The sequence below is a fragment of the Penicillium daleae genome (assembly GCF_028827525.1).
Source record: "Penicillium daleae strain IBT 16125 chromosome Unknown utg000002l_segment0_segment0, whole genome shotgun sequence".
NCBI lineage: Eukaryota > Fungi > Ascomycota > Eurotiomycetes > Eurotiales > Aspergillaceae > Penicillium > Penicillium daleae.
The window spans coordinates 6,181,984-6,195,740 of NW_026623150.1; the positions used below are offsets into that span (position 1 = coordinate 6,181,984).

Genomic DNA, 13,757 nt, shown 5'->3' on the forward strand with positions numbered 1-13,757 from the left:
CAACACAAGATGACGACCTAGGCTGGGTAGACCGTAGAGCCGCAATGAATGTGGTTGCCTTCAAAAAGTGGGAACTGATTCTTCTTTCAATCCATGGACGGATGTGAAAATGGTGGAGTGTGTCAACCATCTGATAATCTTGCAGATCTAAAGGTCAACCCGAACCCGAATAAGAACCCGACATGCCCGCCGATCGCTGGGAGGCCTCGGGTTCGGATTCGTATTCGGATACCAATCTTCTCTGATTTCAACCAATCCATGGACCATTCACTTGGAGCTTATTGAGGCTAAACCAAATATCGAGAGGTGAGAAGCTAAACAAAACTTTTCTAATTCTGTCCATGATTGTCGAAAATGGATTTCCAGCTTCAGAGTTAGGTTTGGGCTATATGCATCCAGGGGAGCGGGGGATGAACGCTGATCTCCGGACAGTCTAAAGAGGAACTCAGCCAATGGCGTCTCTGTCTGTTGCTGGTTTGAGGATTCGAAGGACAAGGGACGAACATTCAATGAAATTGGTATCTAGATGAAAATATTGACAAAAACTATCACTCCTCGAACAGTCGTCCGAGAATCAAACTCTGGCAGACAAACTCACTGCCCACAACTTGCGGTCCAAGAAGAGCTCTTAGATTGGGTCTCGCCATAGTCACAGTTGATCTCCTCCTTTTCCTTCCGTTTACGAAAGGAGTGGCTTGTGGTTTGGCGGATGCTAACATGGACTTGGCTGCATTCTGGTCTGCATCATCCACGTAAATGAAGTCCCAGCTGGAAGGCGACGGGGACGCTTCAGACTGAGAGTCTAAAGCTGCCTTGGCCGTCTCAAGATCAGGAACACGCTCCACACAAGAGGCGCCCAAAGCAAGCGTGAGAAAGACATAAGCCTTGCGCTTTTCTTCGGCTTTCCCACGACCCATAACGATCAGCACCGATTTTCCATCAAGTAATCTTGGCCGTGAGGCAATAGTCTCTGACAAGCGAGCCTCCATCGGAGAGGTAGGCGTCATGATCCGAGACCTTGTGGCCCCGTTGAGGTATTTCGACTCTCCGGCGGGCAAGAGATAGATCTCCCAGTCAAGAATGCGGCCTTTGGCAATGCAATCTTCAACCCAACGGCCTGACAGGCATGGTATGTTCAGGGCCAATGCCTGCATGTACTTCTCACGGCGAGAGTGCGTATCGGCAATCAAGCATGTGAAACCAATATCTGCTGCATCCGTATTTAGAGACAGACCACTGATTTTTGAGACTCCATTACTCCCGCCGCCCTTTTTCGGTGTCTCGACGGAGGCAGGTTGAAATAGTTCCGTAAAGCCGTCATTTAGCAACAAACCACCATTATCCCGTATGAGTGCTGTGATGCGGTTTTTGGAGGCTTCATCGTCCTTGTAGGAAACAGCGAAGGCCATCTTTGCAAAGATGCCAGCAGGGTCGTAAACACTGCGAGCAACACGGGAATTTGGAGACGTTGGCAAGGAAGATCTCATAGATGAAGCACGGAACGTGGTTTCCAGTGGCGCTGTCTCCTGCTTGTGCGTGAAATCTCTGTCTTTGAACCGGTTCCACAAGATCGTATCCATGTAGATCCGGGCGATCGGCACCTTTGTCAGCGTATCTGGGGCATTGAATCCACCATTGGGCAGACTCTTGCGTTGCTTCGATCCAAGGATCACGCTGGAATACCCATATACATCGGTCTGTGGATACAGGCCGTTTTCTGCGGCACGAAGAATCTCTTCCCGAGTCAGGCGATCGCTAAATCCACGAATCACATGAGCCACTTTGGGAAAGTCAGGCATATCGACCTTAACTTCTTCACCAACCCGAAGCTCAAGCCGCTTCACGGCACCTTTGATGACCTCAACAGGGAGACTGCCGTCGAATTGCACAGAATACTTGCCCTGTGACACTCCAAGAGGTGCGCCAAAACATGTTCCAGGGTAGTAAGCACGTTTTTGGCCCTGCCAGACGGCAATGACTTGATTTGGTGCAAGGATTTCCGAGTGGTTAGTGTCCGGAGCAGTGCGGTGCGGTTGAGGTGTAGTCGAAGGACTCTTGGTGATGTTACTTGTAGATATCATTGAAATATCGGAAAGCAAGTCGACATCGGTCAATTCAGACGATAGAGCTGGTTGGGGATTGTGCACGATGACTGGTCGTGCAGTCGGTTTCTCATCTGGAAACTTGACTGGAATACGCTGTGGTGGTGGATCCCGCGAGGTCATTAGTCTACCGTGCCTTGATCTGGACCTTCGGCGATCAACCCGCTGCGGACTCTCAACCTCCCAAACATTCTCTCTCTTCCTAGATGGAGGTCGAGAAGGAGCTCGGGAGGGGGGTCGCGATGAGGCACGCGACGCCGGTCGTGAAGCCGATCGCGAAGGAGGTCGTGAGGCCGATCGTGAGGCAGGTCGTGAAATAGATCTTGGTGCCGGTCGTGAAGTGGATCGTGCAGCCGGTCTCGAAGTCGATCGCGCAGCTGGGCGTGAAGTGGAGCGGGAAGACGGTCGTGATAAAAACTCCATTTGTCTGCCAATTGTGGTGACTGGAACCTGAACTGCCAGCATCTCCTGTGAATTGGACGGCGGCTTCTCAGCACTCGACGGTGGTTGACTGGGAGCCACCGTCTTCGGAAGATGAGCGCGAGGGGTAGACACAAGGTCTATATCGGACGGCCGAAAACTTTGGCCCAAATTTCCACGTCGTCTCTTCCTGGGGCGTGTTGGGGACCCATCGATGACAAGAGCATTGAATTCTTCGTCCTCGGCCGTGAAGAAATCGAGGCCCCAGTCCACTTTGTGGTCGACTTGAGGGGAGGCGCTAGCAGCGATGGCAGTCAATGCCCGGCGCTGTCTTCCACTGGGGCTGGACAGGATTTGGGACTGCACTTCTTGCGCTTGGATCATTTTGATTGGAGAAGACTGTGTTTGAGAGGGCCCAAGGCGTGAGCGTCGGGTGACGCTCTGAACGGGAAACATTGGGGGTAGATCATCGTCTTCGTTATTGAGACCATCACCATTGGATTCACCCTCCCATTCGCTGGGCCGAGTCTGATTGGGACTTGTCTCCGGAATGCTCGTCATGCGAGCGATATCACTTATCTGCGGTCGCAGGTGAACCGGCGTCTCCGTGACGCGCGAGGGCATTGAAGACAATTTAGTTTCAAGACCAGGGTCCGTCCCTTGAGGAAGTGATCCTGGGGCTTCTCGATCTGATGGGTTGCTGGATTGAACACGCCTGGTCTCGTTGGACGAAGTGGCCTGAATCACAACCTCAGTGTCTATTTCAGTGGTTTGATTGTGGTGGGACCATGGTCCTTCCTTTGGTCGAGAACCAGGTGGTGACGATCGAAGACGTGGGCGAACTGGCGAATTTTGTTCCACGTCCGACATTTGGTCGACCGACGTGTCATAGTGCTGCGAGGGTGGTCTGGACGATTGCTCATCCAGTTTGGGAGATTGATACGGCGTCTGCTGGGAATCCTTCACCACCACCTGGGAGGATCGGCCAGAATACTGTTCGTTTGAAGGAAATGCGGTAGGATGATGTTGACTGGGAACGGCGGAGCCCTGATCCGCCATTGATTCATGCTCATCAATTGCTAAGGCTTGGGAGAGCCGATCATGTGCACTACTAGTTGCATCTGTGCAGACCGGAGGACCGTTGTAATTCTCCTTATCCTCCTCTGAGGATTGCATGATCTCTTGCGATTGCGGTACTTGTGGGCCAAGATCGTCCTCTTGTTCGGTCTCTTCTTCGCTTCCTGCTGCTTCATGGGCAGGCTCGTCTGGCCGTCGTTCATCAGTTGTTCGACTTGGTGAGGTAACTGGACCGGTGGTAGATCTGGAAGGAGCGTTGAGGGCAGCAAACTGGGCAGCTGTTTCTTCATCGATTTGGCGCTGCCGCCGTGCGTTCTCGACAAAACTCGACTCTTTATAGAATTCATGGTCGAGGTCATCGCTCGTCTGCATGTTATTAGCCGAGCGAGTGAGCCTATCTCCCAAAGACTTGTCACGCCTGGACTGGGAGTCCTTGAGTGAAATGTAGTGCAGATTTGGCTCGGAAGACTCTCTGGCAAAGTGCAATGGCCGTTCTATCAATGGCGAAGACACGGTGTTTGTAATGCGGCGATGTTGGATTGGAAGGTTTGGGGAGGGACGGTCGGATACCAGCTCCAGCTGCTGGGTATGTACCAAGGGCGATGAAGGTGCCTGAGTAGCTTTGAAGAGCTGGCTCAGGGCTAGCATGCCTCCGCTCGACTCAATATCACCAGCTAGCGGGTTGTGGGGAACGGTCGGTGTTCGCATTGATGTACCCGGCGTCTGGTTCACCTTTACCGCAGTGCCAGGCGTTGTGGCCAAGAATCGCTGGGACTCAGGGAAGAACTCTGTAGTGTAGGCCATTGGAGATGATTCAGACCCGTCGTAGTTGCTCTCTTCACCGTGATCCGGGGACCGATTGCGTTCGTGCTGTGCAGTATCGAATTGGGAAAGGAGATTAATATGCCCACTCTCTCCTTCATGCAATGTTCGGAGTGTTGCACCATCGGCCCCGTTTTCTGAAAGTCCCTGATACATGGATTCTCCATTTTGTCGAATAATGCTATCGTACACCGACTGAGAAACGACCTGGGTGTCGCCAGGGGCAGCCTCGGCGGAATCCATCTTATCAAAGGGTGTTGAAGGGACGTGGTTCACTAGGCTCTGATCTGTCGTGGGATTGGAGGTCTTCACGGGGTATTGGTCATGTTGCCGAGGTCTCGAAGAGGGAGGATGTCGTTTGAGGGTAGAATTGGCGGGATTCGACGAGGATGTGGAGGATAACTCTATTGCAGCCGGTGATGCACCACCATGAGAACGACCAGAAGGGTGGTGGTTGGAATAGTTGGGCTGCTCGGGCGAAGCGCTGGCAACTCTTGCTGGCCCGGAAAAGAATGACTGGGATGGGTCGTGCTCCTGAAGACGTCCAAGTCAGTCCAATGAGAATCTGGAACGCTGCAGGTCATTACATACTAGCCCCAACGCGACGCGTTGCAGCTTGACAATATCAATGCTGTCCTGCGTCTCCATCACTTCGACGTGATGCTTGAATCGTCTATACGGTTGCGAAGACCATGCTCTGTATAGCTATGACTATGATCATTGAATTAGCTCGAGCTTTCGAACAGGACAGGCGATGGGCGGCCAGAAAATCCAAACGAGAAGCGGACGCGAAACGCGTCAGTCACGTGTCACCGTGCTTTTCCAATATTACCCGTCTGGAACTAGCGTCTTTTGCACGAGTCGCTCTCCATTTAGAGACCTTGATTCAAATTCCTCGAATCCCCGCAATTATTCTTTATATCAACAGGAGGCGTAGTGGAGGCTATGTATATTTAACGGGTGTAATTCAAGTATTTCGAAATGCCATTGGGTATATTATCCACACAAGATCACATCAATCAACCATTGTAACACCTGAGCGGGTATCTGAAGCCCTACTCATCATCAATGTAGAATACACAAGGTCGAGGCGGCAGTACCTCAATCCCGAGTCCGATTGGGAACCCATCGTCGAAGGAGAAATTCGCGAACCCGATAGTGACCAATTTCAGCCCCAATATCCGCAGAAGTTTGAACGGGAGCAGGGACATCCACATAGCAAACTACCAAGCTCTTCTTGACTTGAGCCTGAACCCGATTGACGCAGTGCAGCCACCACCAGCTACGGGCTTGCTTGTTGGCCGCATATTCCTTACGCTCCTGGGTCTGAGACCAATAGGGATCACTGTAGGAAGGAATGATAATGACTGCGAATTCAGCGTGGGAGAAAACCGGCCCGCGATTGTAGAGGAGATAGTCGGTTCCGAATTTCACTCCAGAGCGCACAACCCAGCCGAGAGAACGGAAGTGGTGATACACCACATAGGATATCATGAAAGGGTCATCGACCTCGAGTTGAGAAGAATCGGGGCGGGGAGGATAGTAGGAATGATGACGGAGAAGGGAGAAAAGAGATGAGGTCGGGATGGCGACGTTATTATGACGGTCGACAACTTGTAGTGCACCCAACGCGTAAACGAGGAAGAAGGTCTCTTCGGTAGACAATTGTAGGTGTTCTTTATTTTCGAGGGTGTCAAGATTTAGTTCTTCATCGAGGGCTTGGGTTGCGATAGTTGAAGCGGCGACAACGTCTTTCTTCTCCACGACTGGAGAGAGTTGACCTGATGAGCCGTCGATTGTGGGAGATGGATCCGTAGACCCGGCGGTATTCTTGTTCTGAATTGCTTGTTGTCGTCTCTCATGATACTTCGCTTCCATGGCCTTCTTAACAGAGAACTTCTCAACGGAGATAGTTGCAGCCTCCGCAGCACCATCGACAGATAACCCGTCCACAGAACCAGTTTCACGAGCAGCCGCCTCGGCCTTGAGTCTCTCCTCAACCGCCAGTCTCTCATGTCTGGCTCGCTCCAACTTCAGTTGACGGCGTTCAGCGCGGCGCTTGCGTGTAGCTTCCTCGACAGTATTACCGCCCATCAAGCCCCTCCTCTTCTTCTCCTGCTCCAACCAATTGGGCTCACTTCGACTCAGACTACCTTTACCGAAGAACCCCATCTCCCACAAGGCTCTAATCGTCTTCTCATCGGTGACATGAACGGACGAGGTAGCCGAGTCGAAGTATGCGGTATAGGTCTCTTGGTGTGGAGGAGAGATAAGGAAGGTGAGGTACGAGAGGGCAACACTAATGAGGGAAAGAGGGTTATGAGGAATTACTGAAGGAACATGATGGACATTGACTGGAAGAGGAAAGCGATGGATGTGCCTGTAATTGGGTCTAGGAGGCCGAGGAGCTCGGGTCGGCCGAAGGTTCTCTGCTGTCTCTGGTACAGGTAGGGGCACAGGAACAGCCGTCATGCCTGGCTTGGGCACACTGGTAGCTTCGGCCATGATCAACAAGTATTACTGAAGGAGATTGAGCAAGAGCCTGGTCTGAAGAGTTTGAGTCAGCAAACTCGTTCATCAAAGCATGTGTGTGACAAGCAATTATGAATGACGGTCTTCTCAGATACCGTTGTAGTCAATTTAAGCAGATCATTGACAGGCAGCTAGAAATCAAGGTGCCACCTGCCTGGGCTTAGGTGTATAGGTCATCATCGAAGGGGAGGAATGGGGAGGGCAAAGAATAGCTCCAGAGAGCTCTGGTTGAGTGGCTTACCTGAAAGCCTTCATGCCCTGATGGGTGATTGTCGAGACAAGGCTAAATGATCAGACGATCATAGCAACTTCGATTATCTGCCGCCCACTGTAAGTTATCGGAAGCTTAACGAATCCGTGTCCACATTATTGACACTGCGAGGTGTTTTCCTTCCAATTTCGCAAGTTGAAAGAGAAGAAAATTTGCGGGCGCTTCAGTTCGTTTTAAGTGGGCTTTTTCATGACTAAGCACCAGGTCTGGGCTCCACCCGTCGGCTTCAAAAAAATTCCTCCGCTTCACCGTTCACGACACAAGAATACTCGATCTCTATACCCACAAACTACCGCCAAGTAAGTATTCTACAGCCTGTCGCTGTTCCTTTTTCTTGATATACTGAACTCTTGACTAACTTCTCTGCTTCCAGAATGCATCTTATGGTACGTTACCTCAGCCCGCGATCTCCCACCGAACCCTCGCTTCGATAACGAATAGCGAACCTCCTCGTGCGACCTAATAGCTGACTCTTTGAAAAGTACACCCTGGGCGCCGATGGCAAGCGTGTCTACACGCTGAAGAAGGTTGTTGACGGCAAGGTCTCCAAGTCTGCGTAAGCATACACAAAATCGCCCGGAATCCTTGGACCAGCAGCTCATCCTAGACAGTCACCCTGCTCGTTTCTCCCCCGATGACAAGTACTCGCGCCACCGCGTTACCCTGAAGCGTCGTTACGGCCTCCTTCTTACCCAGCAGCCAGGTACGTTTGCCTAGCTTTGCTCCTCCGGGTCTTCATGTACTGACAGTCTTCATCAGAGGAGACCGCTTCGTCCTAAACTGCGACTATTAAAATTGGGGGGAAAATGGATTTCAGGGTGATTCAACCCGCGATTTGGCGCTTGGTGTTACTTGTATAGTCTGTGGATGGCTATGATCTGCATTGCTTCTGGCCAGGGTTTATGGTCACATTTGGTTGAATGTCTACCTAGCCTCAGATATTTGGCTATCAATGATTATTTCTCTTGACATATTTTAGAACCAACATTTCTCTATTTGGCCTTTTCTTATGTGCAATTCTCCTCGTAAGAAGGTCGGCTTCGATCGCTGCAGTCATTACTCGTGAACAGAGCGAACTACCCCGTCGTGACAAGAAAAGGATCAAATGACTTTTGTGCATGCCCCCAAACTCCGGTCCATGTAGTCCGTAATGCAAAAAATTGTCCACAGGCTGCACTTAGCGCTTCCTCGAGTTGATGTTCCGGCCGGCGCCGACCTTGATACGGCCGCCAGACTTGTTACGCTCACCAGTTAGGATGCCAGGAAGGTAATCCTCGTCCATGAGATCCCGTTCACGGCGCTGGCGTCGTTCTTCTTCGACGGCGGATCGGACATACTCCTTCTGGTCCTCGGCGAGAATGAGCTCGGTTCCCCATCCTCCCTTTCCACCGCCGCCCTTCCACTTGCCGTTGGAGCTGCCAGCAACGGGCTTGGGAACGCTGAAACGGTTGCCTCGGTTGTTCCACTGCATGTTCTTCTTCAGATGCATGGTAAATTGTCCGTTCGCAGTCGTCGTGCACGAGACACGTGTAAGCGTGTCTCTACCGCAGCGAGGACAGAACTGCTTGTTCATTTCCTTGGTGGTCAGGAAGCAGGCATGGCAGCGCTTGATGAATGACTTGAGATGCTGGACTCGCTGAAGCGTGGTCGTCGACAACAGGTTGAGGTTCATCTGCAGCAGAACGTTTTGGCACTGCGAGCGAAATTAGTCAACGTGATTAATCCAGGTGCACGAACAAATTCACATACCGCAAAATCGGTGGTCATGGTTGCGACCTGCATGGTCTTCGGCTCGGATCCAGGTCCTGAGGAACCACTTTCATCGCGGGCCAGCCGCTTCTTGTAGTTGGTGGGCGTGATCCATTCGCCGTCCGAATCGGCAGCATCATCTTCATCCTCCTGCTCATTCTCGATCTCACCCTTGCTCTCCTCGGGGGTATCGTCGCCAGCTGGAGGCTCAATCGTGGCGCTCTCTGCTGCATACTCGGCTTCTTGTACGGATGCAGTCTTTTCTTCCTTGGACTCCTCGGTGGCATCGTTTACAACGACTTCGACAGCATCGTCGGCGCTTTCCTTCGCAGTAGAGTCTGTTTCATCCTTCTTGTCCTCCTCTTTGACGGGTGGTCTTCCATTGACTCGCTTCTGGCCGGGAACACTTCGCAGACGCCAATCACCACCATTACGCTCACACTCGATTTCATATGCAAGCGCCAGCACTTCAATATCGACTCGACTCAGCACGGATCGGTCACCAGTCTTGCGAGCAAACTCGCTGATAACATTGAAGCTGTTGGGGTTCGGAGTTCGCTGTTTCAGGAAGGGCAGGTAGAGGGTCTCGACTCGAGCGCGGGCGTCAGGATCACGAATTTCGTTCACCACTGACGGGGTGGTGACAATCTCGTCGCATTGAGCGAGCAGGGTGGACAACGGCGGGGTATTCTTGATGATGGGACCAGCGTCCAGCACAATTGTGTGGACGGACTTTGGCGGCGATGACACTGTGTCTGCCATTTTTCTCGTTTTTTCGGCACCTCCTGTCACAAAGAATAACCCAGAATCCAGTGACTCTGTACAGTAAAATTATCGTTCGCGGGGATGTGGAAAAGGAAATTTCTCGGGCAGTTGGTCTGTGCGCGCTTATCGCCCTATCTTATCGTCGCAGGAGCGAAGCCCTACATCAACACATGGAAGTCCGTGCCAGCATAGAAAATATTCCTACATAGGTAAAGATAATTTTTATTCTCTGGGATGTGCTAACGCCGAATTAAGAATCCTTCCTGTCTTCATCCTTTATTATAAAAAGGTCTTGGAATTGCTCGTCTATCTACTTTTACATTCCATCTACAGCAACAACGATCGTTGGAAATTTATCGTGCAGAAGCACGGTGACATATTAATCCAGTGTCCCGATATAGATATCTAGTACCTTATGTACACCCAGTAGGAACCCTTATGACAACTAGCAATGATCATATATAACTAAGAATAACATTCTGAAAATCATATCTATCGTTCAATATTTCCTCAAGTTGTCAAGCAGCACACAACCTGTCAAAGAAACTCCCGGCTCAATCCCTGGATAAAGCAGAGTGTTGCTGCATCTCAACATCGGACTTCCACTGAATATCCCTATCAGACTGGACAGTAGGTGATTCTATCCTTTTGTTCAGAACAAAGGATGGATGGAGCACATTCATCACGACCATCACCGAGAACATCATTGCGGCATCGAAAACATACAAGAAAACTTCGTGGCTGATGACATAGCCGTCATTTCCTTGCACAAATTCAATCAGACGGTATATGGATCGGATCAAGATCAACAAACTAGTACTGTAGCATGCGAACAAGAGACCTCTCCAATCCCGGGGCCAGATTGAGCCATGCTTATCCGTAGATCTCTCGCTTTCGATAGTAGGCCTTCGAATAATCTTGATGTGGAAGATGAGGGAGGTAAGCACGAATGCTCCAAAGAACATGAGCTGGACACAAAGACCCGCTACAATCACCCATTGGCCGATTTTGATAGTGTTTTCAGACCCACTGGTCATAATTCCTCCTCCTGTATGGGACAAGACTGATTAGAGAAGACCTATGAATTGATCACTTGGGAATGTCCAACTTACCGGCTGCTTGAAGAATGAAGGATAGAACGTCGCCAGCAACGAATACTTTTGTCATCCATTTGACCGGGATATAACTCAGATGTTCACCGTGGAGAAAGCTGATGATACGACCGAGGACCATATATATCGACGCTGCGTACAGGGTTGGCGCCAATAGGATCAGGAGTGATTGAATTGCATAAAGTATTGTGGAGTGCATATAGAAATGAGAGCCAGCGCGGGCCCCATACCCGATGATTTGAACTATAAGAAGCGTCAGCAAATGCGAGGGCTGTGGGTATATCGACTTGACTGACAGATACCGCCGACAATGAACGGGTTAAAGTATTTTGAGTGCACCTTGATTCGTTGGTACAAGTGAAAAATAGTCGTCAATGCAAATAAGACAGCTAATAGGATTGCACATGGAAGGTTGGGCGTATAGTGGTAGAGAACATAGCTGCTGTCGGAGGCCATGGCGATCTCTTAGCGCGATAGACTTGATGCTTGAAGTTTAGAATGGAATAAGAAATAAAAATTCGACGCTGCTCTCCCGAGGAAGTACTTGAAAATTGTTATTCTAGAATATTAATAGACGGAAACCATGAGCAATTTATAGACTTCTCATTGCATTGAGACTCATCGTACTGAAAAGTAAAAATATCATTGCCTGGTTCACTAACGGCCTTGAACCGTGCCATTCTGCCATGAAAGGATCTCATGAAGTTGAAAAATCGATGGAGCCTGGTACAGGGACCGAAATCGAATACGAAGCCGACTGTAGTATGTTCTGTATCTTCAAATAAATAAGCTTAAAAAAGATATCTTCTGCCTGAAATTTTGCAATCCCCACTTTAGTTAGATCCAAGGAATTGGTTCAGAGTCGGGTCCATTTCGGATTGAACTCGGGTTCGGGTTCGTATTCGTTTGGAGCCGTGACCGATGTAGATCGTGCTCACAGCGACCAATTAGCGATCTTCTGTCCCAAATTACACTTTGCTAACCAGATTATAATAATATCACAGCCTTTATTATTATGTCAATTATGCCCGGTCTATCGTTTCCCGGTTTCAATTCTACATGTGAGAGATCGTCGCACTTGCTCTATATACACCCTCGTGGGTGCCCGCATCGGCGGCCAGATATCCTACAGATTGCCTGCACTCAGCCGCAGCACCCGCTTCGTTACGAGATCAAATATATGGGAAGTTTAAGAAGTTAATTTCTGCGAATATGGTTCTTTCGATTGGGATAGGGAGCGCGCTGGTGGCTGGTCTTTCAATGGTATACATTTCTGAGCCAGAAATCTTTCACCTTGGCTAACTATCCAAGGTCACCCTTGGCTTCCTCTCGATCGCATTTTACAACGTGTTTCTTCACCCACTCAGTCGCTACCCTGGACCAATTTCTCATGCAATATCTCGACTACCATACTGCTATCGTGCTATGCGCGGCACTCTTCCATTTGATATGCTCGACTTACACAAACGCTACGGCGATATTGTTCGAATTGCCCCGGATGAACTCGCCTTCTCCCACCCTGATGCTTGGAAAGAGATAATGGGACACAAGAAGGGAGAGCAAGAGTTCAGCAAAGCAGCGTGGTTCTATCAACCGGTAGAAGGGCTACCCAGACATATTGTCAATGAAGAGAGAGAAGAGCATGGCCGCCTGCGCCGACAAATGGCTCATGGATTTTCCGAAAAATCAATGCGATCTCAGGAGCCTCTGATACGGGGTTACGTGGATTTTCTTCTTCAGAGACTCCGTGAATTCTCTCAAGATGGAAGTTCGGTCGTAATCTCAGATTGGTATAATTATACAACCTTTGATATTATCGGAGATCTGGCCTTCGGTGAGCCGTTTGGCTGCCTGGAAGGCTCAAATTATGACACTTGGATCAAAAGTATCTTTAAATCAGGACAGATGGGTACAATCTTGCAGTCACTATCGTTCTTCCCTTCAATCAAGAAAGCTTTGCTGTCGGTAGTCCCAAAGTCGATGCGTGAGGCTCAAGAACAGCACAAACGCCTCACCAAGGCTAAGATGCTACGAAGAATGGAACGCACGGAGGAGAGGGACGATTTGATCGAAGGTCTACTCAAGAAGAGAGATGAATTGGTCAGTATACGCAAAAGGATTGCCGTGTTACATATGCTGATAATGATTCAGAATCTGACTGCTGAAAAGTTGGTTGCAAATGCCGAGATTTTAATTATCGGTGGTTCGGAAACGACGGCTTCTTTGCTAAGTGGCGTAACTTACCTGCTTCTCACAAATCAGGATGCATACGAAAAATTGAAAGATGAAGTGCGAAATGCTTTCCAATCTCAGGATGAGATCAACTTGATCTCAGTCGCCCAGCTTCCATATCTTCAGGCGTGTCTGGAGGAAGGACTACGCATGTACCCCCCTGTCGCCAATGGACTGCCGCGGGTTTGCCCTTCTGGCGGAGCGACAATACTGGGGAATTTTATACCAGAAAATGTAAGCTGACAAATCTGCTTGGCTGAATGAGACCTACTAATTGTGAAACACAGACATATGTCTCCATTCATCAATGGGCCCTCTATCGACGTGAAGAATATTTCAAGGAAGCAAATGCCTATCATCCCGAAAGATTTCTGGGCCACCCAGAGTTCAAGGATGACAGAAGTGACGTGCTCCAGCCCTTCCATGTTGGGCCTAGAAATTGCCTAGGGCGAAAGTAAGTTCTCAGTCCGACGCCAGACCAACTGAGCTGACATTACCCAGCCTCGCGTATAGTGAGATGCGTCTGATCGTTGCCCTGCTTATCTTCGAGTTTGATATTCGGATCTCCGAGGGATCTGATGATTGGATGCTGCAGAAGAACTTTCTTATGTGGCAGAAACACCCTCTTCGGGTTTACTTGCAACCTGCCGTCGACTAATCATGTCTGTTCTTTCA

At 49.9% G+C, this 13,757-nt stretch overlaps 6 protein-coding genes across 6 annotated transcripts; 2 read left to right on the top strand and 4 right to left on the bottom strand.

The window, feature by feature from the left end:
* Positions 1-548: 548 nt before the first annotated feature.
* Positions 549-5,069, bottom strand: N7458_003117 (chromatin-binding protein RAD9; the record flags this gene model as incomplete). Its single annotated transcript, XM_056906500.1, has 2 exons — positions 549-4,955; positions 5,013-5,069. 2 exons carry the CDS (start codon positions 5,067-5,069, stop codon positions 549-551), a joined length of 4,464 nt encoding a protein of 1,487 aa, XP_056770607.1.
* A 453-nt stretch (positions 5,070-5,522) lies between these two features.
* On the bottom strand, positions 5,523-6,926 carry sen2 (tRNA splicing endonuclease subunit SEN2; the record flags this gene model as incomplete). Its single annotated transcript, XM_056906501.1, has 1 exon — positions 5,523-6,926. The coding sequence occupies one exon, from the start codon at positions 6,924-6,926 to the stop codon at positions 5,523-5,525; it is 1,404 nt and encodes a 467-aa protein (XP_056770608.1).
* Positions 6,927-7,413: 487 nt separating this feature from the next.
* N7458_003119 (H/ACA ribonucleoprotein complex subunit NOP10) lies at positions 7,414-8,003 on the top strand (the record flags this gene model as incomplete). Its single annotated transcript, XM_056906502.1, has 5 exons — positions 7,414-7,523; positions 7,598-7,610; positions 7,707-7,780; positions 7,836-7,927; positions 7,984-8,003. The coding sequence occupies 5 exons, from the start codon at positions 7,414-7,416 to the stop codon at positions 8,001-8,003; spliced, it is 309 nt and encodes a 102-aa protein (XP_056770609.1).
* A 398-nt stretch (positions 8,004-8,401) lies between these two features.
* On the bottom strand, positions 8,402-9,735 carry N7458_003120 (rRNA-binding endoribonuclease; the record flags this gene model as incomplete). The annotated part of the gene is made up of 2 exons (XM_056906503.1): positions 8,402-8,917; positions 8,974-9,735. The coding sequence occupies 2 exons, from the start codon at positions 9,733-9,735 to the stop codon at positions 8,402-8,404; spliced, it is 1,278 nt and encodes a 425-aa protein (XP_056770610.1).
* Positions 9,736-10,292: 557 nt separating this feature from the next.
* On the bottom strand, positions 10,293-11,306 carry N7458_003121 (RTA1 domain-containing protein; the record flags this gene model as incomplete). The annotated part of the gene is made up of 3 exons (XM_056906504.1): positions 10,293-10,786; positions 10,851-11,093; positions 11,147-11,306. The coding sequence occupies 3 exons, from the start codon at positions 11,304-11,306 to the stop codon at positions 10,293-10,295; spliced, it is 897 nt and encodes a 298-aa protein (XP_056770611.1).
* A 969-nt stretch (positions 11,307-12,275) lies between these two features.
* On the top strand, positions 12,276-13,740 carry N7458_003122 (cytochrome P450; the record flags this gene model as incomplete). The annotated part of the gene is made up of 4 exons (XM_056906505.1): positions 12,276-12,950; positions 13,002-13,316; positions 13,370-13,536; positions 13,584-13,740. 4 exons carry the CDS (start codon positions 12,276-12,278, stop codon positions 13,738-13,740), a joined length of 1,314 nt encoding a protein of 437 aa, XP_056770612.1.
* Positions 13,741-13,757: the final 17 nt, after the last annotated feature.